At 48.8% G+C, this 27,580-nt stretch overlaps 1 protein-coding gene and 1 long non-coding RNA gene across 8 annotated transcripts in view; one reads left to right on the top strand and one right to left on the bottom strand.

The window, feature by feature from the left end:
* The window catches only part of CRACR2A (calcium release activated channel regulator 2A), a 128,187-nt gene extending 102,545 nt beyond the window's left edge, over positions 1–25,642 (top strand). For all 6 annotated transcript variants that reach the window (XM_084766788.1, XM_084766791.1, XM_084766790.1 and 3 more), the window contains 7 exons: positions 1,195–1,531; positions 6,250–6,382; positions 12,083–12,164; positions 12,248–12,362; positions 19,786–19,887; positions 22,311–22,387; positions 23,719–25,642. In XM_084766788.1, the coding sequence (XP_084622914.1) occupies positions 1,195–1,531; positions 6,250–6,382; positions 12,083–12,164; positions 12,248–12,362; positions 19,786–19,887; positions 22,311–22,387; positions 23,719–23,803 (931 nt within the window). In that variant the 3' untranslated portion in view covers positions 23,804–25,642. The remainder of the gene's footprint in view (positions 1–1,194; positions 1,532–6,249; positions 6,383–12,082; positions 12,165–12,247; positions 12,363–19,785; positions 19,888–22,310; positions 22,388–23,718) is intronic.
* On the bottom strand, positions 8,499–16,384 carry LOC311588820. Of its 2 annotated transcripts, none has more exons than XR_014776341.1 (2): positions 16,214–16,384; positions 8,499–8,664 (listed from the first exon to the last, which is right to left on the bottom strand). It is a non-coding gene; the product is annotated as an uncharacterized lncRNA (long non-coding RNA). The 2 variants fall into 2 exon arrangements; XR_014776342.1 differs by lacking the exon at positions 16,214–16,384 and adding an exon at positions 8,784–9,000.
* Positions 25,643–27,580: the final 1,938 nt, after the last annotated feature.

Genomic DNA, 27,580 nt, shown 5'->3' with positions numbered 1-27,580 from the left:
TCTCTTTCTCCTTTGCCTTTGTCACCTTGCTGGTTCATCTGCATTTCTTTCAGTGTGTGTGTGTGTGTGTGTGTGTGTGTGTGTGTGTGTGTGTGTGTGTGTGTGCCTTTGTCACCTTGCTGGTTCATCTGCATTTCTTTCAGTGTGTGTGTGTGTGTGTGTGTGTGTGTGTGTGTGTGTGTGTGTTCACAAGGTCATGCCTGTCTCATTTAAAAATCCTCTCAGCTTGAACTGTTCACTAAGATGGAGAAGAAACTCCAGTGATCTGGAGATCTGTGCGGAATTTGCTCTCCAAACCCTTGGAAAATCAACCTATGCTTCTCTCTGTGCCCAAACTGCCAGGGTCGTTCTACCTCCTACTGTCCTCTTTGCTCATAACACCCAAATGCTTCCAGAAGGTCTTTGAGGCAGCCTTTTGAGGTAGAAACACAGAAAGGGGCAAGAAAGAGATGGGGATGGATGCACCTCCTGACCCAAGTCCGTTCATAATGATCTGTCTCTGAGTCAGGAGACATCTGTCATGGGTGGGAGGAGCTTTCCCACAGCAACAATACCCCTGCACTGCTGAGGGACACTGTGTGGACAGCTGCTGTGTAAGCGTGCACTGTGTGGGTGTGTCCTGCGTGAAAGTGCCTTGTGTGGGTGTGCGCTATGAGGTCATCCCTCTCTTATGCATTGTCTCATATATGAATGGGCTAGGCTGATGGATGTTTTGTGGTAGGGGATGTGAGGTGTGAAGAATTGATGTCCTTCCAGAAGGACATGCAGCAAATGAGGGCATGGAGTGGGAGCAAGCCCAGCCACCTGAGTGTTCTCACAGACTCCTGTATCTTTAACCCAGCATAATCCTTTCTTCACTGCCTTCTTAAACAGTCCAGTTTGTACGAATATATCTGTGTTGTTTGTTGCTCTGGTCCTCCTCTTAAGTCCAATGCCCCATGAGGACAGGGCCTTTATTTTTAATTGAGACCTGCTAATCTTCATCAGCATCTTCATCATTGGCAGTGGTGGCAGCTGCGGCAGCAGGCAGGTTTTATGAGGCTGTTCAAAACATGAGCTGGCTCATGGCTCTGTTGCCCCGTCTCCTTCTCTGGAGCTCTCTCCTGTGCAAGGCGGGCAAGTATCTCTCCATTTCCATATTGATATTTTACCATTTCCTCCCACTCATCTTCCTCCCCGCCCCCATCCTGATAGCCAGTCGGTAGAAGAGGAAGAGGCATTCGGTACCTCGAGGAGGAGAAACTCTGTGGGCCTGAGTGCGTATCTCCTGGCAGAGGAGGAGCTGGGCACTGGGGATCCCGGGACTGGAGTTCCACGTTCCCGGGCACTCCGCAGAATCATCTCCATTGAGGAAGACCCCTTGCCTCAGCTCCTGGAAGGTGGCTTTGAGAAACCACTGAGCCGATGCCCAGAAGAAGAGGAGGAGGTCTCTGACCAGGGCACAGAAGGGCAAAGTGTGGCAGCCTCCGCCTTGGAACCCATCCCCACATCTCCCCGAGGGCAGCCTGTGGGAAAAGAAGCCCTTTACAAGGTAAGGTCCAGGCAACACTGCTGACATCAGCCCCTTGGCTTTGAGCCCAGGAGACCGGAAGGACACTCAGAAGGGCCAGTTGCAGTGGGCTTGGGGATTCGCCATATTCTCTGTGGCAAAGATTACCTTCCTTTCCTTACCTTTTAGCGAGAGAGAGAGAGGGGGGGGGAGAGAGAGACATCAGTTTCAATAAATTCTTCTTGTTAACTTCTCTTGCCCCCATATTACACTCTGCCTCTTCTAACTGGGATCTGAGGCATTTAGTGAACACCTACTGGAAACAGTGTCTGCTAAGCTCCATTACAAATGGTCATCTGGTCCAACTGTCAAGCGCACATGCCATCATCTTTCTATTCTCTCAGTCAGCTGAGCCTCCTTCAATCCCCAGCGTCCTGTGTACTCTTCCCCCCCGCCCCCAATACGTTTCTATGCACATCCCTCTCCTGACTCAGATCTTCCTCTGAATCCTGTGAGGAGGTCAGTTCAAAGGTCAGAGCACTTGATTCCTATCACCAAGCGCGCTCCCCGGGAAGAGTGATGCCTCTTTGCCTACTGGGAGCCATGCTCCTCTGCTAGTTTGTGACTTGAACTTTGAAACAGGCCATCCACCCTTGGCCCCTGCCCTGGTCCTCCAAGCAGCTCTAGAAACTTCACGGCAGTATACAAGGGGCATCTCCCTTGGGCAACCCCCAGCTAGCGGGTCCCCTCCCCATCTCAGCTCCCTCCCAAATTCCTTCAATACACCGATCTACATTCACTTTTAGTGGACACAGATAGATCAGTATCAGTGTCATCACAAGATGTCACCCAGTATTATAATATATAACCAAGAAGCCTGTAGGACTCAGGCTAGAGGAGGAAGCCATGGCTCCTATGTCCTGAGGCGTGTCTTCAGTGTGGTCTGATGGGCCTGACAGAAATGTTTTCCCCACAGGCAGGAGGAAAAGCAGGAGCACAGAGGGGAGAGGCTGGGACAGCTTGCCTCTCCACTGGGCTCTTAGCATGAGAGTACCTAGCACACGTTCCGTAACTGCTCTTCTCTCACAGACAACCCACAGCCCCCATGTTTCCTCACAAGGCTGTCTGTCATGCCATTTTGATGCAACCTCAGAGAGAATAAAGAGGGCCAGCTGTATGGAAGGCTGATGTGAGGCAGACCTCCGTGAGGCAGTGAGGCTTAGACAGTATCATTCTTCTGGAGAGTACCCAGTAATAGGAGTCAAATGTTACTTCTGGTGAAAAGTCAAGACTGTAAGTGCTGTTTAGAATAGAAGAACATTAAAAAAAAAAAAGGCCATTGCAGGGACCTAAATTATATTTCATTAATTTAATAGATATTATATACCTGCTTTTAAGAAACACAGTTCTAAAAATTCTTTAGTGACTTGGGAATTTGTATTGTTTGAATAATTAGGATAAATAGGATAAATTATATATATATATATCCTCAAATCTATTTAAATAAAACATTTTCTCATATAGAATGAAAAATATTTGCAAAGTGTGAATAGCGATTGTCTCAGACAATAGAGAACTTTTTCTTTTTTTTTTCCTACAACTGTGGATTTCCAAAGTTTAAAACTTAGAAAAATTCGCTTAAATTAAAAAAAAAATATTTTATTTGTGCATGTCTGTAGGCACATCATGCCACAGCACATGTGTGGAGGTCAGGAGCAACTTTCCAGAGTCTATTCCCGGCTTCCACTGTTGGAGTTCCAGGGGTTGAGTGTGGGTTGTCAGCCCTGGGGGTAGCTGCCTTCACTGCCCAGCCATCTTGCCAGCCCAGAATGTGTCGTTTTTGTTTGGAGGTTTTTATTTTCTTATTTGGATTCTGGGTGTTGTTCCTTGTCTGTCTGTCTGTCTGTCCGTCCTGTGGTGCTGAGGATAGAAACTCACAACACTGTGCATGGGTTGGGGTGGCGGGGGGCAACCTTTTTATGTCTCAGAGACACCCCAACCCTTACTTTTTAAGCATGTAGGAGGGAGAGAGAAATGACAGCATATGCCCTGATGTGACAACCCTGCCTGTCCCTACAGATCATCTGTCTGTTACCCAACAGATAGATTCTCCTCAAGAGAAGAGAGCAGGCTGGAGGACCTCCCTGCTCTTGTGACTTAAGATGCCTATAGCTGTGTCATTTATGGCTTTGTAGGTTTGTGCCTGAAAGCAAGAGTTCTTCCCAGGGAAGGGACAAGGTAGCCTTGGGGCTGAAGGTCAAGAAACATCTATAACCAGAACCACAGCCACCATCTTGACCACCTCCATCTTGAGTTTCACGTTCCCACCTCTTACTGTGCCTGCTCTTCCACGTTTAAAAAATGACAGTTGGAGGCATCTCAGACAAATGACATGCAGAAGCCAGTGCCCTATGTACTCAGTGGCTAAAGAAAACAGGGCAGAGGGTGTTGTTTCAATTTTATTTTAAATTCTTGTTGTTGACCTTAAATTCTTTCCTAAGTGCTGCATTTCTCTCCCAAAGTCTGTTTGTTAGTGGCTCTGTTCCAAAATTCAAGCACTGCTCATACCAGCTGCGCGCTTTGCTTCATTATGGTATTTGCTCGACCAGAGAAGCTAATTCCCTCAGATCCACTTTTAAATCCACTCCAAAGAGCCCCACCCTCACCCCCAATTAGCAGTGTTGAGCCAAGCTTGAAGGTGAGGCAGGCGACCAGACAGTGATCTGAAGGGAGTGGGTGCCCATGGGAGGTGTCCTTCACACCAGCCCTTGCTCAGTTTGTGTCCTAGAGAAAGTCCAGCCATACTAGGCTCACAGTCCCAGGCTGATGGCAGGCCAGCCAGCCCTGCTTTGTTCTGTGTGGCTGTGTGGTTGTCTCTGGAAGCTTCCTAGAAGGTGTCCTAGTTTGGACTCTCTGTTGCTGTGGTAAAAACACTGACCAAAAGCAACTAAAAGGAAGAAAGTGTTTATTTTATCTTACAATTTCCAAGATGGCCTTGCAGCATTCCAGTCCATCGCTGAAGGAAGCCAGTACAGCAACTCAAGGCAGGAACCTGGAGGCAGGAACTGAAGCAAATACCATGAAGGAATATGCTGCTTACTGGCTTTCTCTCCATGAATCTCTCAGTTTGCTTTTGTACACAGCCTAGGGCCATCTGTACAGGGGTGGTACTATCTACAGTGGATCCCCCCTCTCCTCCACAAGTCAATAATTAATCAATCAGGAACTTGCCTACAGGCAATCTGATGGAGGAAGTTCCTCAGTGGTTCCTTCTTCCCAGATGACTGTAGCTTGAGTCAAGCTGACAAAAACTAAAGAGCACAAAGGCTGTAAAAAAAAAAAATCACCACTTGGCTATCCATGACAAATGACTATGTCACAATTGAAGCTGAAGAGAGGGACAAAAGGGCTGTGTGCAGGGACTCGAAAGGACCTCCATCCCACCCAGAGGCTATATACCTGTTGGTGACTTCTGGGGACACATGAAGATTAATACCTAGTTACTGTAGACAGGGCGCCTACGACAGAGTATAGAAATGGTTCTACCCAGCGAGAGAACTACTGGGTTAATTGGGGCTACTTACCAGAGCATTGGTGACTAACTCAAAGGCAGCTGTATCACTAACTAGCCCACCCCAGCATGGGTGATGACTCCAGAAAACTGTATCCCTGGAGCTCCCTGGACAACTTGCAGGCAGCTCCTCTAGAGAGTCTCCTCCTCCAGACCATTCATCTCTGTTGAAATAACCTTTGGAAGGGGTTTTGTGAATTTGGGGGCTTTCAGGGCTTCTGAGGGCGTCCTTTCAGTTTCCTGAGTCTTATGAACCTGCCTCTCCTCCGTCCTCCCTCCTGGGAGGCATGCTTCAAATCAGAGGAAGGAGCCAGCCAATAGTTCTCAGCCCTGTGGCTGTCCTCTGTCTCTGTCTTCTCTCCCTCCCAAAGACTGCCTTGTGGCCCTAGTCTGCTTCTCTGCTGCTGTGATAAGCGCCATGACCAAAAGCAACTAGGGGAGGAGAGCATTTAGTTCAGCTCACAGCTCATGGTCATGAAAGGAAGTCAGGGAAGGAGCCAGAAAGTAGCAAGTGAAGCAGAGGCCAAGGGAAAATGCTGCCGATTGGCTTGCTTCTTATGGCTTTCTCAGCCTGCTTTCTTAAACCACCCAAGACCACCTATCGAGACATGGCACTATTCACAGAGAACCCCCACCCCCCATCAATCATTAGTCAAGAAAATGCCCTACAGACTTTCCCACAGGCCAATCTGATGGAGATATTTTTCTCAATTGAGATGCCCTTTTCTCATGTGACCATATCTTATGCCAAGTTGACAAAACCAAACCAAACCAACCAAACCAACCCAGCACACTTCTCCTCCTTATCCACATAGAAAACTCTGCCTTCTCCCTAAGCCTCTCTTTTCTAGACCCTTGCCCCTTTGTCAGTCTTACCCTCTGGGAACACCACCCTCAATAGCTGTTCACATGCCTGGCCCATCCACTCCACCATCCACTCTGCCTGTCCCGGAGCCCCATCAGGCATGAGCATATGTGAACGGCTGCCGTTTCTCCTTAACAGTCTCTTGCTCATGCCAGAAGGAACCCGAGTGCTCTAAGACCAGTGCTAGCTGTAGTCTGAAGCAGAACTGGCCTCCCCAGTGCCGCGGCCTCTATGCACCTCTGCAGTGATAATAAGAGGCAATGTAGCAGCAGCAGGGCCTAGTGGCCATGCCCCACAGGTGACCAGACTGTCTTCCATCCACAGGAGGAAAGCGTCCCCTCTACCCCAGACAGGCTCTTCAAGATCGTGTTTGTGGGTGACTCTGCTGTGGGGAAGACATCTTACCTGAGGAGGATCTGTGAGGCCCGCTTCTCCCCAGGCATGGCGGCCACTGTGGGTGAGTTCACTGCTCAGGAAGGGAGTGAAGGGCTGACAGGAGGAATGGTGGCACTGGCTGTTCAGTAGTGGGCTAGGAGGGGCCCATCTCCCCTGACATCGCTGGGCTGCCAAGCTCATGATGTGTGGGTGGGGTGGGCTGGGTAGGTGGGGTGGGAGGAGTGTTCCACAGTTTCGGCCTTATATTTAGGGAGTTGAGGTTAACGAAGGTGGATTTAAGGTCTTTGCTCCCCTCTGTGAGCTCTCACCCAGCTTATGCCACTTCTGCCTCACTTTTAAAAATTACACATATGTATGTATGTATGTATGTATGTATGTATGTATGTGTGTGTGTGTATGTATGTGTGCATGAATTACATACACACATGCACATGACAACACAAATATGAAAGTCAAAAGACAACCTGTTGGAGTTGGTTCCTTCCTTTTACCATGTTGGTCCTGGGAATCACACTCAGGTCATTAGGCTTGACAGCAGCTGTTTTTATCCACTGAGCCGTCTCTCCCGTCCTCAGCCCCACTTTTAATCAGTGGGGTTTCTAAATCTTCATCCTTCCCCAGATCTGATGGGAACTTCCCCCAGGACTAAGCCCATCCCCCATCACCCTTTCCTATGGGCCTGCCCCTGCCTGCCTTGCCCTTAGGCCTGTGGACACGTGGACAGCCAACACCCTGCTGGCCTTCTTTGGCCCACTGACTTGTGCTTGTCATGAATCCCCAGTCGGCTGGGCATCATCAGGCATTAACTGTAGGAGGTACTGGGCTCAGCTGCCATTAGATAACCAATGGCTGAGTGTGTTCCCACTTAGGGATAATATTTCCTTCAAAGAGAGGTTCTTACTTGTTTCACCCAAAGCTGCACATGACATTGGAATGTGTGGCAGGATCAAGGGCAAGTTAATCTCTCAACTTCTACCAGGTTGAGTCACTCAACAAAAGGTAAAGGAACACGTGAAGGTTTGCTGCGCCTCTTTAGCTGAACTGGTGAGCTGACTGAACCATGGAGTCTTATAATCTGAGCATTGACTGTTGACAACATATCCATGGATCAGCCTGATAAGACTGAGAAACTGAGGTCCAGAGAGATGAAGAGCCCTGTCCACATTCCCATGATCAGTGCTGATACCCCAGACAAGGCACGTCTAGTCCTTTCCATAGTAGCCTAACTAAGTTAAGTTGTATGTACATAGCACCCTCTGAGTGGGAGGGTCCCTCTTCTACCGTTAGAGGTGAGCAAAGGTTGGGGGCAGGAGGCGCTGGGGTGACTCAGGGGGACATTGGAAATCCTAGGTCCTCATCCTGCCTCTGCTACTGACTGGCTCTGTGACCTCAAGAGGATATAGTGCCCCCCTCCCCCTTTTGGGCTTTGTTTTTTTATTTTTTGTTTTTTGTTTTTCTCCTGTGAAAAAGAAAGCTTCCAAGCCCAGGTCTCTGGCCAGACCACCCTTGACTGTTGGCTTTTGACAAACTACTTCTACAGGGCAAATCTCACATTCCCTGGAGCCTTTCCTGGGGAGACTTACCAGCCTTTCCCCTAAACCCTGATCTTGGTCCTCCATCCTTCTTCCTACCCATGGTCTCTTCCCACATCCTTCGGTGCCCTGTTCCTACTGGCGAGCCTTTTCTCATGCTGCTACATCTTCTTGTCCCTGCCCCCCAGCCCAGCCCCTGCATTACTCCACATAAAGAATGAATATTCAGAATACCAGGCATTAAAGCAGGCAGGGCAGACACTGGCTTCAAACCCAGGACAGTCTGACTTAACTCTCCTTTGACCCGGAACCAGCATGCTAACTGTGGAGAGGTAGTGCAGTGGCTGTAGGCAGACAGACAGGCTTTCCTGGAGGGTGCTGCAGTGTGGCTCCCACAAGTCAGGCTTCTATCATGGGCTCATGGTGACAGGGGAGAGAGGCCTGTAGAGTCCCCAGAGTGTAGATGGCCCCCTGACAGTGGGGCCAAGTCCGCATCCGCTTCCAACCCCAGGCTTGAGATAGAAGGTTCTGATGAAGAGGAAAACTGACTCATTTGTGCTTCTGAGGAGGCTGCCACACACTGTGGGACTGTCTAAGTTTGGGTTCCTATTGCTGTGAAGAGACACCATGACCATGGCAACTCTTATAAAGGAAAACATTTAATTGCAGCTGGCTTACAGTTCAGAGGTTTAGCCCATTAGCATCATGGCAGGAAGCATGGCGGCGTGCAGGCAGACACGGTGCTGGAGAAGGAGCTGAGAGTTCTACAGCTTGATCCTCAGGCAGCAGGAAGAAAGAGTGAGACACTGACCTGTTATAAAAAGAAAAAGAGAAAAAAAAATCCCAAACATGTGATTTTACCAATAAGGCTCAGGGGCCAGATATTAGCGTGAAAATCTACTAGCTCTGAGAGGCAGAGAAAGCACCCACCTGACCTTCCTACTCAGCTCACATCCCCAAGGAAAAGTCAAAACATTTGCTAGCTCAGCTGATGGCCTAGGAGGAAAAAGGCAAAAACTAAAAACTAAAGAGCTCCTTCTTCTCCTCCACATGGCCTTAAATACTTAATCCCTGTCAGCTGGTTTCTTGCTCCACCTCTTGACCTAGGGTTAACTTTATTAAATCCTATGTTCAAAAAGCTCTTGGATTAAAGGTGTGTGTTAGGGCTGAATCACACCAAACAAGAAATAGGTTTTTACAGTTTACAATCTTGGGGTTCACAATGGGATCAGATAGTCCCAACAAGGCCACACCTACTCCAACAAAATTGCACCTCCTAATAAGTGAGAACTCCAGGGGCCAAACATTCAAACATGTGAACCTATGGGGCCATTACTATTCAAACCACCACAAGGACAAACTGAAGGTCCCAAACACACCAGAGCAGCAGGCTGGCCAGTTCTCAAGTGACTGATATGCCTCACCTTGTCCTGCACATGAGCAACTGTCACACCAGCCACCAAAATAAGTTCCTTTTAGGATGATGTGGCACCGCAGAGCCACAGTTTCCCAAGGCCACAGCAGCCCAAATTCTACCCAGACCTCTGGCCAACCCTTTGTTCAGCGTAGCAGGTATGACTCCACCCAGCAACACACACTGGGTTCTTCCTCTGGTCTCACCTCTGTCATGTGGGGTGACTTCCTGGGCTCCTACACTCCATGAGAACATGGTGTGTAGGCTCCTCACTTGCATGTACTATGAGGTGCAGCTTGTAGGGTCCTACCTACTCCACTTCAGGACCCTGCTTGATCCTTCAAGAACAGCTATTTGGGCCTGTGAGGATCTGTAGACATCAAATGATGGTTTTGTGTGGAACCCTGGAACTAGAAAGACCACTGGAAATGGTCTATTTGTATCCAGCAAGATTGTGAGGGGACAGAGGCCCCCAGTGAGAGGTGAGCGTCAGAGACCAAGCTCCCTAGCAGCCAAGACTCCTCCCCAGTGCTCAGGCCCACTACTCCACATTGCTTCATAACCTCCCTGTTTTAGCCACAGCTCAGCACCCTAAAGCACGTCCTGACAGAATGCACTCTCTTCGCTATTGACCACAGTGAGGTCCCCATCCCACCCGGCCCCTTGTCCTGCAGAGAATTCCTGAGTTACCCCAGGGTTCTTCTGCAAGGTGTCATGCGGCCATATCCCCTCTCCTTCTCTCTCTCTCTGCATGGTGACAGCCTGGCCTGCTTCTCCAGAAAGGCTGATGTCACTTTCCTGGGACTTCAGCTCAACTCTAACCCACACCACCTCCACAGGGCATTGCTAGTGACCAGCGGTCCTTCACTTCAGCCATCATGTCTATTCAGCTTGTAAGCTGAAGGATGTCCCAACGCCATCCTTGAACGTTTTAGCAGGACTTAGAGATTGTGAACCCCCGATTTAGTTCCTTCAAACCTCCATCCCCCTCAGCATACAAAGAACTGAACCTCTAAAACTGAGGGGAAATGACATCATCAAGGTCATTCTGAGAACCCGGGCCTCCTCAGGCGTGTACCTCTACACTTCCGGATGGTCTTAAAGCTCATTTGTTCCAGGCCCTTTGACCCTTAATTATTCTGTTGTCTCTTCTTTTGAGCTCTTGTTCTCCTGCCATGGTGTCTGGGTCTGTCACTCCATCCTCACTTCGTGTTGTCCTTGTGTTCTACAGCTGTGCACTCAGCCTCTCTTGGCTGCGTATGTGCTTCTCCAACTGCCTGTCTGATGCTGCACAGAGAAACGCCCTTTGGTCCAGGGGGGTCTTGTACCCAGCTCACCACAGCATAGAACACATTTGTCCAGCCCTCACTCCCTGCAAAATAAAGGCTTTGTCCATCTTCTAGCAATAACTAAGATGGCAGAGCTGGTTTGCTTGAGACAGCCAAGACCAGCTGCCCGCAGCTACACCCACTTGCCCTCTCCCAGTTTTCAATGCCAGCAACAGGAAGCTCCATTCTTGGGGCTTCGGGCTCTCTGAGTGGTTCCAGATTTGGCCCCTGCAGGTGCAAAACCCATAGCTGGTTGCTCAAAGAGGGCTTCTCCAGAGCGTAGAGTTAGGATACCCCTCCCTCTTATGTTTTTAATTAAGAAGAACACATGCCCTCACTTCAGCAGCCAGTAGCTGTCATCTCTTTTGATGGGTACACATGGCCACGGGCTGCCTGGGTGCTCCCGGAAAGGAGGTTGGAAATGGAGTGGGGAGCCTCATCCTAGCTGCCAGCCCAGGGAAGGGAGGAACCCTCATTGTACTTCTCATCTCCCCATGGTGTGTGTGTGTGTGTGTGTGTGTGTGTGTGTGTGTGTGTGTGTGTGTGTGTAACTCTACTGTGTGGTCATCAAACATGACCTTTGTACATAATGAGCGATGTCACACAAAATGAAGCGGGACTGCTTGCAGCCCACAATACGTACCCCGTGGTATTTAATGTGTGGCCCAAGACAATTATTCATCTTTCAGTGCGGCTCAGAGAAGTCATAAGGTAGGACAACCCTGCACTGAGATTTTTTTTCAGCTCTGAGGGTTGCTGGGGTACAGACTGCATGGTACTGACCTGCCCCTGGCCGTCTGGGTAGTCCAGCCCAGGTAGAGTCACATAACTGGAGAGGTGATTATGAATGGTCTGATAATGATCCAGAGTCCTAGACCCTTCTCAAGGGCGTGAGTACCACCTTCGCCCCCACCCCACCCCCACCGCTCTCCCACTGCTCTGTTCTTTCCACTGCCTGTCAGCCCCTCCCCTCCTCTATCTGCTCCTCCTCCACACGCATTATCTGATAGTGATATTAAAGTATCTTTCATCCCCTCAGGATGTTTGAATTTATTAGGGACATTCTGAAAGTAGTTTCACCAAAAGAAGAGAATGAGCGAGGTAAGGTACGGAGGAAGGAGGGATGGAATAAATGTGTCAACAGTCAGTATCCCAATCAGGAAGTCATCTGCTCCTTGCATGTTACTTGTGTGTGGGGGGGGCACTGGCATGACTTTATCCAGTGTCCCAGAGTAGGTGCATGATGGTACAGCAAGGATCCTGCAGCGAAGCCAGATCCGGTGATGTTATTAGGTCCCACAGTCCAAGACAAGGCCGTGCCCTTAAAGTTCATGCCTCCCCAGTCCATTTTTTTCTCACTGTCCCCCAGGCACTACCAAGGAAAGGTTGCCTCCTATGGTTCCAGACATGAAGGCATCGTCTCCTGGCTTGAAACTGAGGGGAGTCCATGACCAAGGCAGCTCTCACAGGCTTGTTTCACCTTGCAGGCATTGACTACCGCGTGAAGACAGTCACTGTGGACAATGTACAGGTGGCCCTGCAGCTGTGGGACACTGCAGGGCAGGAAAGGTGAGGTGCTACCTACACAGGTCCCAGGCCAGTCAGGAGTTCCCAAGGAAGGCACACACCTGACTGTGGCTCTCCCATGGCAGGTATCGGTGTGTCACCCAGCAGTTCTTCAGAAAGGCCGACGGTGTGGTGGTTATGTATGACCTCACAGCCAAGCAATCCTTCCTGTCCATCCGGCAGTGGCTGAGCAGCGTGGAGGTGAGCAGCCACCTTTCTTCCTGGACTCACCTTTGCTCCCTAACTCTCCTTTCTGGCCCTGTGTACATTCACAGCTTGGTCCCCGGCTTGCCTGCCTATTCCAGATTCTTCCTCCCTTTTGGCCCTGACGTCTGACTTCTTCTACCCAAAGCTGCTCCTCCCTTAGCATCACTCAGCTGGACCATGCCCTTTGTCAGCTGCCAATGTGCATGTCTCTCATCACCAAGAAAATTAAGGGCTAGAATGTAAATAGATTTAGGGGTTTCTGAGGGAGTTGCCTAATACAAATCATCCTCCTGTCCCTAAGTTTTGAAATGCCATGGGGTTGTCTCTTCACCTAACTAATGAAGGAAGCAAATGGACTTTTGAACTTTGAAATCCATGACATGACTCGTCTCCTCCTCCTATCATCATCATCATCATCATCATCATCATCATCATCATCACCACCCTTCTTCCCCTCCCCTTCCTTCTCTTCCTATTGCCATCATCATCATCTTTCTTTTTCTTCTCTTCCTCTTGACCCCTCCTTCTCCTCCTCCACCCTCCTTCCCTTCTTCCTGATCTACTTTCTTTGTTGTTGGCAGCACAAGGAGAAATGTTGCTGATGATGCAATCCAGTGGGATTTTAAAGACCTTCATCCTTGGAGCCCTGGAATCAGGCTGACATTTCTTAGAAAGCTGGGCAGGGCAGGGCAGGGAAAGGTTTAGAGGTTACAGTTTGGGGCCCTACATTCTCCTTTCTCAGTCCTAGCTGCTCATCGGGTTTCCAGCTTTGTGCATTCGAGGTCTGCATACATTAGATAGCAGGGATTCCATTTGAAAATAGTCATTCTGGTAAAATCTCCCATAACCTATCACATCTCGAGATGAAGAAGCTGAGCTGATAACTTCTCCAAGGCTGTTTGTTCTTTCTCTCCCTAGCCTCAGACGTCCCTACACACATCCAGGTTGGGATCTGGGATGTCCTAATGTCTGTCCCTGATGGCAGTAAGGGGGACAAACACCACGGGCCTGTGCTCTCTGCTGTCACTGGGGGTGTCCCTAGTCTGTAGGGCTCCCAGAGAGGCTGGGATCTCACCAGAGAGACAGAGGTCAGGCTGAGTCTGGTGAGCAGGAAGAAATCTTAGAAGGTGTTGTTGCAGACTTGAGCACGGGTTTGGTGCTTCTCCACACAGCTGAGCATTTGGGCGCCTCTCCCCGGTGGAAGGGGTTGTCAGACGTGCCCCACAGGATGCTTGAGTCACCCATGGGCTTTGGCACCAGGCTGAGGTGGTAAATTGTACATTGCTAACTTGGGATCATTGAAGTGTGGGTAATTTGTAGTCTGAGGCTTGTCTTTTAACGTTTGACAGAAGGTGTGGCTGAACTCTGAAGGAACTCTCAGTGACACTGCCTGAGCACTGGGCTCACCTGAGCAACACCGATGGCAAGGCCTTCCCTATAGACAGACCAGTCTTGGGCCTGGAAATTCAAAACAAAACAGAACAAAACAAAAACAGCTGTCCAGGCGATTTTTGACTTTCAGGTGCCATAGTTTTCACCCCAAACAAGTGCTTCTTAAACTTCTTCATACCTGGAAGTCTCCTGGAGGGGGGGATTCTCTTTAAAAGGCAGACCCATTCGCAGATACAAGAGGCATTGGAAATGAGACTTGCAATTTCTCCCTACTTTGCAAGGAGGCCAGTGCTGCTATTCCACTCTCAGAATAGCAAGGCTCTGAGTCATTCGCAAAGCACCTCAGACCACTCACCAAGACATTGCTGAACATGGGCCATGTGCCCAGCACTCTGGACCTGAGAGGCTGGCCTAGGAAAGGCATCCAGTTCCATGGCTCAGAGTTTCAGGAGCAAGTGTAGGAGGCTGTGCCAAGTGGCTGACTGTGTGTTGAAGGTGTGGAAAAGAAGCACCATAGATGCAGTTATTTTCCCCCATTCTTGAAAAGCTAAGTCATTCTGCCTTGGCAACCAGCAATCAGATGTGTCAGGTGATAGATTAAAACTTGACACCTAATTTGATCTGAGGGGAACTGAAAATAATAAGTACTTTATATTTGTGGGGAACCTTTTTTTTTTTTCTCTCAAAAAGCTCAGAGCACTTTGCCAACTTCCTTGCCTGGAGAAGGAGGGCGGGAGGAGCTATAATAACAATCTTCAGGGCTTGAAGCCTTGTTATTAACTGAACAGTGGCCAGCTGTTCCCAATGCCACCCCCTTCCACCTGAAGCCCAGGGAACAAGGCCTTAAGTTGCCATGGCATTTGCCATGAATGGTGTGGGGAGAGGTTATGGGGGAGGGAACAGGTGCTCAGGACAGGAGGCACAGCTCCCAGGAAAGGAAGTTCTTACCCTCTCACCTCAGCCACTTCCTGGCCCTGACGCTTGGGCCAACTATGCACTGACGGACAGGACCCTACTCAAAATCTTCAGCGCGTAGTAGCACTGAATTCCTAGGCGACCCGTGACAGAACAGTGTAAATGAGAGGACTTGAGGTTCCTTCCAGCTTGAAGGAAATCAGAGGTCTCTCACATATGAGAACATCTGGAGAGTTACTTTATGGCCCTCATATTATGTCAATAATATCGAAAGAAATTGTATATGAAGAAAACCTCACTTAGCTCACTGTTTGGGGAGACCAAGGGTGTGATGCCAGGGCTGGCTTAGCTCTGGCAGAACCCTCTTAATTATGTTCCATCATGGTGGATCTCATCATGGTGGGAGGTGATAGTGGAGGTGGGGGGGAGAGAAAGAGAAGTGGAAGGGCCAGGCTAGCTCTCTTGTGACTCTCTGACAAGAGCTAACTCGAGCTAAGCCATGGTGGCACGCATACACCTTTAACCCCAGCACTCAGAAGGCAGAGGCAGATGCATCTCTCTAAGTTCCCGGCCAGCCTGGTCTATAGAGTGAATTCCAGGACGGCCAAGGCTACCCAAAGAAACCCTATCTCAAACAAACAAGAAGAATTGACCAGGGGCTCTAGACAGCTACTGCACTTCCTTCTAAGTGACCCCATACTTCCTACTAGGCCCCATTTCTCCCACTTTTATCACACAGAAAACAGAGTCTTTTGGGATCAGCCTCAACCAAAGAACAGGAGTGCCCTGTGTGATGAAGTGGTTCTGCCCCCACAGATCCTCTCCTGCCTCACCCTCCTAGCCCTCCCCACACCAGGGCAGCTCCACCCTGCCTGCAAGCCTTGTTCAAAAGATGCTTGAGCTTAGTCCAGCCATAGTCCATGATGACTGGACTGTGAGATTTTAGGAAGGCAAGGCAAGCAGTCCTTCCTGCCAGCTCTGCATCCCCAGCCCACTGGCCGTCTCCTCACCACTAGGAGGCTGGATCTAACCATTGCAGTTTGGAGGAGAAAGCAGTTGGACAAACTAGACATCTGAGGATCCTCAAGAACCCGCATCAGGCAGAGGAGACAGACTCGGGTATAGCACTGTGGCCTGGCATGCCCTGCAAGCCCAGGTTGTCAATCACTAGTGTCTGTTCTGCTTATTGAATTTAACATTTAGTTTTTGTTTTTTAAGCATCCAATTAGCAGCATATAGTAAAGCCTATACATTAAGAAAATAAAGCTGGGCAGTGGTGGTGCACGCCTTTAATCCCAGCACTCGGGAGGCAGAGGCAGGGGGATCACTATGAGTTCGAGGCCAGCCTGGTCTACAAAGCGAGTCCAGGACAGCCAAGGCTACATAGGGAAACCCTGTCTCGAAAAAACAAACAAGCAAACAAACAAACAAACAAAGAAAATAAAAGAATGGATGGAAAGGTGAATCCATATGGATCAGCATCTCTGAACTAAACAAACAACACACACACACACACACACACACACACACACACACACCTCACTTTGGAGAACAGAGCAAGGGAGCGACTTGCGCGAAGGCATCCACAGCTTGTGAGGCACAGCTGGAGCTGGGGCGTGGGTTCTCCACGGCACTGTGCTTCTCTCATAGCCCGTGCTAACATCTGCTAATTCACAGGTAGGTGCCTTTGTCTCATTTCCAGGCCTTCTTGCTCCAGTCCCAAAGCACAGCAACTCTTCAACCATAGAGGTCCGGGCCCTCTTCCTCACTCCTCATGGCTGCAAGTGAAATCTCAGCCTGTGATCTTTGTCCTTGGCGACAATGTACAGCAGGGAGCAAAAAATAGCAGTTTGATTGTTCCCCCCGCCCTGGCCCCCCCCACATTCCAAATTGAACTTGAAGTGCTGGCAGTTTAAAACTAACTATACAAATAAATCTTGTTTTGACTCATAGTCCAGGGGGTGGATAAATATGGAAACCCTCAAGATATAATTTTGCAGTCATTTTTTTTCTTAGCATAACGGCATGGTTTAATGTGCTGAGAAAAAAAAATTTTTTTTTCTGGCTCCAGAGAAATAGCAGCATTCTCCGAGCTAAGTGCTTTATCGTGCCTTCAGCAAACAGATATTCACATACATTTGTGCATGTGCGTGCATGCGTGTGTGTACACACACACACACACACACACACACACACTAGCAGCTGTACACCCAGGGCTGAGTGACAGTCCCTTGCTCAGAGTTGACAGCTCATGTTCGGTAAAGTTAGAGATGGATGATTTTAAATTTCAACAAATCCATCTTCCATCATGCTCAAATATAGAGAATGGCAGCCATGGCAATCAAAGGCATAGAGAGATTTTTCTCTGTTAGAACATTCTAGAATAGAGACTTTTAGGAAGCTTCTTTCAAAGATCAGAGACCAGAGGAGATTCAGAGAACAGATGCTACTGGAGGCTTCATCAAGGGAAAAAGTGGCAGCACCCAGTCTCCTAAGGACATATTATATGCTTGGCCAGTGAGCTAAGAGCTGTCAAACTGGCTTGCGGTGCATATTCTGGGATTCTAGAGCATTATCCTCAACATAGGGTACTGTGAACCGACTCACCGAAGTCCCCCCTGGCTTAGTAGAGGTGCACTTTGTATTTTCAAAGGTGTTGGGCTGGAGGCCTACCCCAGTGGGAGAGTGCCAGCCTTGCACGGGAAAGGCCCTTCATTCTATTCCCAACACCAAAATAATAAATTAAAACAATGATAAAATATAAAAGGAAAGTTGTGTAACATCAACTAGGCAATGCTGTGTCTCTTTGTACCAAAGAGCACAAGACAGGCAGGAAACCTAGTTAGAAATAAGCAAAGCATAATCTTTAGGCAGGTAGATCAGAAAGGATCCCAAGACTGACATCCAAGGCCAAGCCTCCTCACTACTCTGCAGGTGATGGGGCCAAGGTGACAAGGACTGACCACTCATCACAGTTAGCACACCCTCTGGCCTTGTGTGAGCTCAACTGCCTTAGAGCTGGGGGCCTTGTCCTCTCCTTTCAGGGCAGCCCACAGAAGGGAAGCAAGTTGTCCACAGTGTTTGTACAGCAGATGAGCAAGCAAAGGATGGAAATAGGGTGCAGCTGGGCCCCTGGCTTATTCTCCTACTCTTTCTAAACTCTCCCCTTTCTCTCTCTAGGAACATCTCTCAAAGCAGTTTGTCCTTCTCCCCCAGTGTGGTGCTGTTTGCTCAGCAGAAGGAACACAGCAGGCCTGAGAGTCAGGGGGCCCGCCTCATCCTGTATTCACCCCCTTCGCAAGGAAGGAAGTTGCACCCCTGGCCCGTTCCACTTCCTGTTAAACCCAGTCTGGAGTCTGTCCCAAGATTCCAGGTCTGATGCTCATATTTTCAGAGCTTTCATGTCAAGAAATCCCACAAACCTTAGTCATCCCTCACGCAGAAGTCTACAAATAGATCTTTCTCGTGTGCTCTAAACAGCAAGTCTTTTGGCCCAGTTCCCTGCCTGCATCCTCCTCTTTTCTTTCCTCTTATGTGAAAAACTTTGCATAAGCATTCTGCTGCCTGAGCGGCTGCAGGATGGATAGGACATTCCCATTAACTAACAGTCAGCTAGTAGGGAGCCCAGCAGTCTGCCTGTGCTGTTCGCTGGCTTTCTTCCTTTGGAATAATTGAATGATGGTACAATTTACTGATCAACTACCCATGTGATTTAATTTATTTTGGTGGGTCAGGAGACAGGAGACAGCATTGTGAACATAAATTACTCTCTTCCCAGTGGGTGCCATTTTTTTTTTTTAGAGCGTTCTATCTAGTAACATACCAGGCTGCAGAGTGGTCACTAGTAATGTGAACACTAGAGAAGAAAGTCAGGGGGTGACAGACCTGTGTGCTAAGTGGGCTTCATCTCCCTCGCTGTGTGGTCCTCCGAGCCTGATGTCCCCATTTAGCTAATGAGAATTACTTTCTCCCACTGAACTGCAGTAAAAACAAATGTGTGGATTAAGAAAACATGGAGGATTTAATTTCAGAGGTAATTGCATTTAAACTTTAAAACAGGTGTTCTGATCAGATGTACTTTAGCCATTTGTGTGAAATGCTGAGGTAAAGCAGTGAGACTTTTGGCAAAGCCATAACTCAGGATTATAAGCGTTTATTATCCCAGAGACCCTCTATTTAGCAAAACGTTTAGCTACAGTGAATAACTATTTGTTACCAAATTATGATTAAAAACCTCTAATTAAGTATTTCACAAAGTAAAAATAACAACCTTACTGGGAGCACTACCGTATTTACTTGCTGCATGGCTAGGAGTCCTAGGCCCATCGTTCTGCCTCTGGGGAGCTACATGTAGCACCTCCTTTTTTTTTTTTTTTCAGATGGGACAGAGCACCCAGGACATGGCTGATCTCCCACAGCCACCGCAAGAGCAAACACGACTAATCACCTCGTGTGAAGTCATCACTTCTGGTCAGAGAAGTGCAGCTGTCGTGTCACATAGTTCTTCCTTAAGCTAGGCCTTAGGAGTCAAAGCTCCCAGTAGCATGAGGCCATAGTGCCTGACCCCTGTTAGGCTCACAGAACCCATTTATGGAGGAGCTCTTTGGCACAGTGCCATGACTCAGGTTCGGATGTCCCCTCAGGGAGCTCATGTGTCACAGACACTCAAGATGCCACTTCTTATCCAAGCACACACAGATCAGCTCTAACCTACACTGACTAATATCCTAGTTTTTTTCTTTTTCCTGGCTTGTTAGACTGAGTCTGGTCACTTGGCAAGGCTCTCCATGGTACTAAAAAGCATGGAAGGGGTACAGGATCCCTTGGTGTCCACAGCTCTGTGGCTGCCTCCTCAGCACAAGCCGGAAGTCAACATGCTTTATGCAAGAGTCAAAAAGGGTGGTGAGAGGAGACGGATCATTGCGTGGACCAGGGGGATGCTGGGAAGGGAGAAATGGAGACAGACTCTCTGGATGACAGGAGTCTCACTCCCCCTTGCTGGGCTTTCTGTCACATGCTGCGCCTGGATCTTTGCAGGCAGCCCTGTGAGCCTGCTGTCTGGCATCATCCAGGGAGGCTTCTCTCAGTGGAGGGATGATCTGTTCTGCAGGAAGCTGTGGGAGACCGAATTCCTGTTCTGCTGCTAGGCAATAAGCTTGACAATGAGAACGAGCGGGAAGTCCCACGGGGCCTGGGAGAGCAGCTCGCCAAGGTAAAAAAAAAAAAAAAAAAGCCTGTATTTCCCTCTTTCTGGACAGGGTGGGGACCTCCAGCATTCAGGAATTAAGCCCAAGAGCCTTGGTGGGAACTTGTGGAAGCCCCATTGAAGGGAAGCGTTTGAGCAGATGGGTGTCTTGGTGTCATGGGAATGACTCGGGTCCTATGTATGTACAAGTGCAAAGAGAGGCACAGATATAAGATGGCGCTGCCTTCAGAGCACCAGGTAGGAGAACTGTCCTAAAGCCTCTTATATGTGAAGCATGGAATCCCAAATCCTAAGAATGCAGGAGACTCTTCTTTCTAATCCTGCTCTGATCCTGGACTACCACCATCTGTATATATCTCCACTTGATCACTTTTGAGGACAAAAACTGCCAGGCAACAGTGTGGACCACTCTGCCACAGAATATTGTTGCTATAAGGTGGAGCCTCAAAGCTCAGAACTGAAGAAAAACTCAAGGGAGGCACTGGAAAGTCTCAAAAGCATCAGCCTCTGGGCTCAGGAACAGGACCAGCAGGGCCCAGCAGCAGTGTGTGCATGTGCCCATGCGTGTGTGTGTGTGTGTGTGTGTGTGTGTGTGTGAGAGAGAGAGAGAGAGAGAGAGAGAGAGAGAGAGAGAGAGAGAGAGAGAGAGAGAGGGATCAGGGCTCCTCCTGTGGCTCCTTTCTCCTCTCTGTTTCCATGGCTCTGTGTCTAGGAGGAAGGATGCCCTGCAGCCCCGTGGTTTATGATTCCTGAGCTTTTTACTCAAAGCAGGACTTGTCCTCTGAGCCTGAAGTGAGCACAGATGATAAGATGCAAAGGAATAAGGATGATCAAGGGCCTGGCCGGTGTCTGAGCAGGGTCGCTGGGCAGTCACATGTCCACAGTTCTGAAATACAGATGCTTTGAAGATAGTCCATCTGTCAGGAATTCTGACTGGAACTAACATGAGGCTACTTATGGACTCTGTCTCAGTTATAGTGAATATCAAAATGTCTCATTGAAGAAATATTAATATATTTGATTATAGGATGCTGTCCCAGAACCACTGGGGGTATTATATAATATATAATATATATGTGTATTACCTATATAAAATTTAAAAACTAGAATTTCCAAATACATCTAGATAAAGTTATTTCAGCCAAAGAATACAGACCTGAATAATAATAATAATAATAATAATAATAATAATAATAATACAGTTATTATTACCCAATTTTCTTCTATGTTCTCTATATTTCATTTTTTATTCTATTTTTGTATTACAATAAGGCCTCATATAGCTCATGTTAACCTTGAACTCTGACCTTTCTGCTTCTACCTTCAAGTGCTAGGATTACGGATGTATGCCATCGTGCCCTATTTATGCAGGGCTTCATGCATACCAGATGAGCACTCTACCAAATGAGCTATATCGCATAATCCATATTTTTTTCAATTGGTAAAGCAAACAACATGGAGATAGGAGTGGAATGATTCATTTCAAGTATGGTAGTGGTAGGGCTAGCAGTTGAAACTGAAAGGCAAGTCATGTCTTCCAGGCTAGGTTCTGGGCCTTTCTATTTACACCTCCATCCTTACACCCTCCTCCAGTCAGTGCTGGACAGAAAGGACACAGTCAGATATAAAGCATGTGGGACCAAGGGGCATAGGCCAGAGCAGGGCCCCTGGGTGTGGCTGAAGAGCGCTGAGCTGGAAGCTGCTGTTTTCAAAGCCTCCTGAGCTGCAGTCTTTAGCATGCCTCACTCACTTGGCCCAGGTCACCACAGATGCCAACCTCTAAAGAGCATCCAAACCCGAGCTCAGTTCCATCAGCACTGTTGGCATGAAGCAAGCGACCTATTCCTGGAAGTGATCAAAGGACATGAGGTCCTTGGCCAAGAGCCCCCATGTACACAGCACCACCTCTGCGTGATGGACAGCTGCCCCATCAGCCTATGCTCAACAGCCTAGCCAGCCAGAGTACAGTCTTACTGGAGCCCTAAGACGTCTGCCCAAGGTCCACAGAGGAGCAGGGGAGCCCTGCTGTTCATTAAGTGCCTGACCTAAGCGGACGTGGCGCATTGCCTCTCTAGGCTCAGTTTCCCCACCTGGAAAGTGGTAACAGTGTTGCCTACCTTGACCTTTCTACGCGCTTCAAAGGCTGATGTCAACCCGACATGGTCAAGTACATTCTTGACCGAGCTGCAGGAAGCTGGAAGACACAAGGCCACACTAGATTATTATTATCGGAGCATTGTTATAGCTTGCTGATAGCTATATAGAGAGCTAGCATCCATTAAGGGCCTAAGGAGAAAGAAGCCAAGTAGGTCAGGAGAGGAAGCCAAGGCTATAGGAAGGGTCAGGGGGCGTTCTTTTCATCATCCTCTGCTTCTCCACCTCCTCTGGTCCTTCCTCCACCCCTCAAGTCCTCTCTGCTCTGATTCCAGGAGAACAATTTGATCTTCTATGAATGCAGTGCCTGCTCAGGTCACAACGCCAAAGAGTCCCTGCTCCACCTGGCCAGGTAAGAAAGGCACCCAGCGAGCAAAACACGCTGCTGAGCTCCTCTGCAGTCTGCCTGGTGATGGCAGTCCAACTTTTCTAAGTCCCATTCAGGCCATATCTGGGCCTCTTTTCCTGCCTTCCTGAGCCCCAAAGTGTGGGCACAACTGGGACTTCATGGGAGATGGCGGGTGCCAAAGTCAGCCTTCTGAAACAGTATTGAGGTGAAGAAAAATGCTCCTGCCTGTCAGCTTTACTGCAGTCCCCTTCAGTCTCAGACGCTGCCACTTATCCAGGAAACGCACCTGCGGAGTGTCCCATCACGGGTCCCCCTTACCACTGGCTTATATCACAATGGGATTAGTTGAGGGCCGGCTTGGAGGCAGCTGGAGTTTCCAATGGAGAGTGAGAAACCAGAGAGAGACGGGGCTGTGAGAAAATAAATGGCGCAGGGTATCCCCACAAAGGCAGGAACCGTGCTGAAAGGACTACTTACATATAGACTCATTCCCCCCAAGAGCCTGCCTACACCAAAAATTAGGCAAACCAAACCACACCAGGAGCCTTTTCAATACTCAAGCTTTTATCCATCCAACATGTACTGAAGAATGCCTGGTATTTACCCTCAACACTCATTCTGGGGCATCTGAAAAATATTCGCCTTTGAGTAATTAAGACTCAAGAACAAGTCTTCTCTATATTAGACAGTCTGTGGGTTATGGCTTATACTCAGAAGGAAAGTTCTAGACCTTTCTCTGCCATTAACTCACTGACTACATTTGGGAATGGAAAAAAAAAGCCACACATACCTTCCCTGCCTAACAGGTTGTGGAAATCAAAGGAGACGCAGGAGGTAATAGTGCCTGGGAAGCACAGAGCAGGGACAAGATCTTTCCCGTTCCTGTCACCCCTAGCCTCCTGTGTTTAACGTGGAGCCATGGCCACAGGCACCAACCAGTCACAAACATTTGCTGAGATTCAGCTGTGTGCAGGTCACTGTGGTGGTTGCAGAGTCACGAGGACTAAGACAGTGTCGGTCTTTACACCTATGCATGAGACCCTGAGTGATGGAGTCACCTAGAGGGATTAGGGTGCTGTTAGGGACAGAGGCTCACCAGGATAAGCCAGTGTAGCTCCAGTAAAAGTGTCTTGAAGAATCCATGGCGACGGAGCTCCCCAGCCTTGCAGTCACAGTCATGCATCTGTGTGGTCAGAGGAAAACACTTAAACACTGATGCTCAAGTGGGGGCTACTGGTCCACGGGGCCAGTCGACCTTCCCCCCCCCCTGCCACCTAGAAGTTTCTCTCCTGCTGACACCATCTCCTCTTCTCCCTCCACCCCTGACTGCCCAGGTCCCTCAAGGAGCAAGAGGACACAGTAAGGAAGGGCGTCATTCAGGTTGGCCCCCCTGCCAAGAAGAAATCCTGTTGTGGCTGACAGTGGGCTCTCCTTACCCATCCTACCTATGCCATGGCCATCTTCAGCCAGCGGTCCTCCAAAAGCCCAAGGTCACATGACTACTTGAACTGCAGCTCTTATGCAGCAACACCCAGCAAGGCCCATCCTGCCGTGCCCTTGTTGGTTACTTGCCTCCCCCAATGGAAGGAGGCACCTGCAGCCGGAAGCCTACATTTCTGTTTCTTAAAATCTGTGCCCGCTTCTCTTCTACACACACCCCCCCCCCGCCCCCAATATTCACTTCTTTTTCCTCTCCTCCAATGTGATTTTCTGGAGGAAAGGAGCAGATGGGCTTTTCCAGAAAAGTCACCACATGCCTTCTCCACCTCCCTTCTCTGCTTTCCATGCTCTCAGGAGTCTCTGCACAATTGTTGCCATGGCAACTGTGCAGGGGCAACTCACTGCTTCTTGAAGGCCCAAGATGTGCCATCTAGGTGATGCGGGAGTAGCCTGTCTTGCTTTGGTCCTTCTTCTCCGGAAATCAGAGAGCTGCTCTTGGTACACGTGTCATGGACCTTGAGACACTCGAGTATCTGCTCCAGCAATCAAGGCTCTCTCTGCTTCTCCCTGAGTTCCTGAACCACCAGCTTCACAGCCTCTCCCAGCAAGCACTGCACCTCCCGGATCTATGCGTGAGGGTCTCTGTAGTGTGCTTCCTAATGACCCTGCAACTCTGACTCTAGGGTGAATAGTGGGTGACAACTCAATGCCTGGGTTACACAGCAGGCATATTTCATACTTACAGAAGGGGAGGCCACCTGTGCTTAAAGATGGTGGCCATTTCTGGAGCATCTAAATAAGATGTACGCCAGACGTAAAAGCCATTTCCTGAGGGTTTCTCCAAAAACCTCTTTGGAAAATGGCATTTGATTATTAACAGGGTAGATTGACAGCCAGGTGAGGGGAGGGGTGCCCAACACTAGGTCTGTAGTTATCGGCTTCGTTTGGTCTCATTTTCCTTTATTACAGGAGATTATTCTGTTTTGAAAAATGTCACTGTGATATTGACAGCTTGCAGGCACTTCAGAAGTGAGCTGCCTGGAGCTGCTGGCTTCAGCAGAGGGCGCTTGGCGTAGGGAGTGACCCTGCAAAGGCCCATTTCCAGCTTCTGGTCAGTGTTGAATGGCCGGGTGCTAAAAAGTACATCCTTGACCTTGATAAAAGGTAGGGTAAAAGGATCACAAAGTTCCCTCTTGACAAAGGGTTGACATTCCAAGCCTGTAGCTAGAAGAGCCAGGCACCAGCCCCAGGGAAAGAGGGTGGCCTACACCCAACAAATGAGGCGCACTAAGGGGATAGAGGAGTAGAGACAAACTCCACGTAGCCAAATAAACAAGGAGAGACAGCGAGCTAGAGTACCTGGCCTCTTTCCAGCCTCTTCCCCAAGTCCTTTGAAGAATGAGAGATCCCATAGTTGTCAGGCACATGCCTGCCTGATTTTGGCAGGCTGTTCTTTTTCTCTGATCTAGCATTTGCCGGGACGAGAGAGCCAGTGGAAGATGCTCAACAGAATTCACACCTTGGTGCCTTGAGGAGGTCCACCATCTCCCACGGGCCAGCTCCCACTCCAGAACCCTATCTCATCAGTTAAAGATGGGTTGCTCAACGCTTGTCAGCTTTCTGCTTGGATACACAGGATGGCTTGTGATGACTCTGATGACATGGTCAGTGTCCTTCACAAGCTGGCCCAGACCTCAGCCTCAGATCAGAAACAACTCTTTAAGAATCTCCTTTCCCTGGGGGAAGGGCAGCGGTGACAGTTACGTTTGTGCGTCGAACCACGCAGTATGTGTATAAGAGCCACTCAGAAGTGATGCTCACTCTGTGTGTGTTGAGGGGGTGGGGGTGGGCAGGGACAAGGTAGGATGAAGAGGGTGTCCAGCTCCCCTGTTTCTGACTGAATAAGAGATGGGACTGGGAGGCTCTACCCAGATCCTCTGGGTTCCCAGATGCCTTAATGCCCAGCACTGTGTCCCTAGTAAGAATATCATTCCTATTCAAAAATAAAGTGCCTTAAAGGTTTTGGAGAGAGAGGGAGAACACTGAGGCCAGCCCTTTGGACATGTGGCCAGTTCCACGATTCTTCAGAGACCCCAGAATAGGGAGGCCTCAGTTACCCCTTGAGTCCCACTATAAAGAGATTGTGGACTTCAGCGGGGCCCTGAGGAGTCCCTTGCCCCCAGCTCTCAGCTTCTTTTTTCCATTCTTTTTAAGATACCATGTGGCTCTGAGCCACCCTCGGGGGCTGTTCCTCTGGCTCAGAGGCTGGCAGAGTGCTCAGAAGAACCTCTGTCTCCATCCCATTTGCTCCCTTGCTGATTACCAGCTTTACTGCTCACCTATCCTATAGAATGAAGCTTTCACTGTCTTCCTCACGTGGAGCTAGCACAGAAGTAGTGGCCGTGGAGAACTCGGCACAGGTCCCAGGACTTCACAGGTCTTGGTTACCAGGGCTTGGTTTCATTCGTCGCATGGAGTTGCTGCCCAGCCCACTTTGCAGTCATCTGCCCTGAATGGGCACACTTTTACTGGCATGAGCTCATTGGAAGACCTCTCTGCTCAGCCCATTGTCTGGTCTCGGGTTCAGAAAGACTTTGCTCTTGACCTTACTGTCATTTGTTCCCATGGACTCCAGGATTCCTGGGTTTCCTGCCAGGGCCTATATCCCGGCAGTGGCCCTTACTGATTCCAGGCCCCAGGCAGTATCTCTCTTGCTCTCTGTCATCCTCCATGACCTGAGCAGCAACTGAGACCTGCGGCCAGTCCTTGGCTCATGGCAGTCCCACAGCTCCCTCGCCCTCTTGCCCTTAGCTGACTCATGCTCTTTTGTGTCTGTTGCTATCCACAACCCTAGGTTGCCAGGTCAGGAAGTCCAGCACCAAGCCAGTGTTCCAGGTGTTTCATCCGTGCTTAGGGTTTGATTCTTTCGGTCTCTTTGGGGTATTTCATGCTCCCCTGTGACATGCTGCCTCTCTCTTCTCACCTTCTGTAACCTCTCTGTCCCATTCTTTCCCTAATTCTGGACTCCCCGCTCCTCTCTGGAGCCCACTCCAGCCATACTTATAAACTTTGCCACGTGGCTCCATTGTCTGAGCATTGAGCAGTTTTCCACTGGGTCTTAAACCAGTCTCAAGTAAGGTGCTAACAAAGGTGGCCGCTCCAGGGCTCCCACCTGCTTTAACAGAGAACTCTAAGAAAGGTCATGCCTTGGGTCAGGTGAGTCACTAATGGTAGAATTTTAAGCCCCTAGAGGGTTATGGGGGTCAGATATTTGAGACCATGCTGCCTTTCCCTCTGCTTCCCTCAGAGATCCATTTGCTTCATCCATTGGGAGTTCCACTAGGTTCTACTATATTTAAACCATGACATTGTCAGTATATAGTGGCATCCTTTGTCTTTAGTAACCAACTTTTGTCTTAAAGTCTATTGTGTGGTCCCTCTTTTGTTTTTGGTTTAAGTAGTGTATTTTTCTTTCATCTTCCAACCTGTGTATCTTTAAAGTGAGTCTTGTACACACCATTTTTTAAAAATCTATTTTCTAGCATTTTAAAATTGGAAATCTTAGTTTGTTTATACATAATCTGATTGATAAGATTATGTCTATTTTGTTTTTCAATCAGTGCCTTTTCTATTAAATAGATTTTTTTGGTTCATCACTTAATTATCTTACCTGATTTATTTTAAATGTATATCTTCTTCGTATTTTCAAAGAGGGTTACCATGAACATTTCAATTTATAACAATATATTTGGATCA

The sequence above is a fragment of the Acomys minous genome (assembly GCF_964271855.1).
Source record: "Acomys minous genome assembly, chromosome: 17".
NCBI lineage: Eukaryota > Metazoa > Chordata > Mammalia > Rodentia > Muridae > Acomys > Acomys minous.
This window is presented reverse-complemented; position numbering and strand designations above follow the sequence as displayed.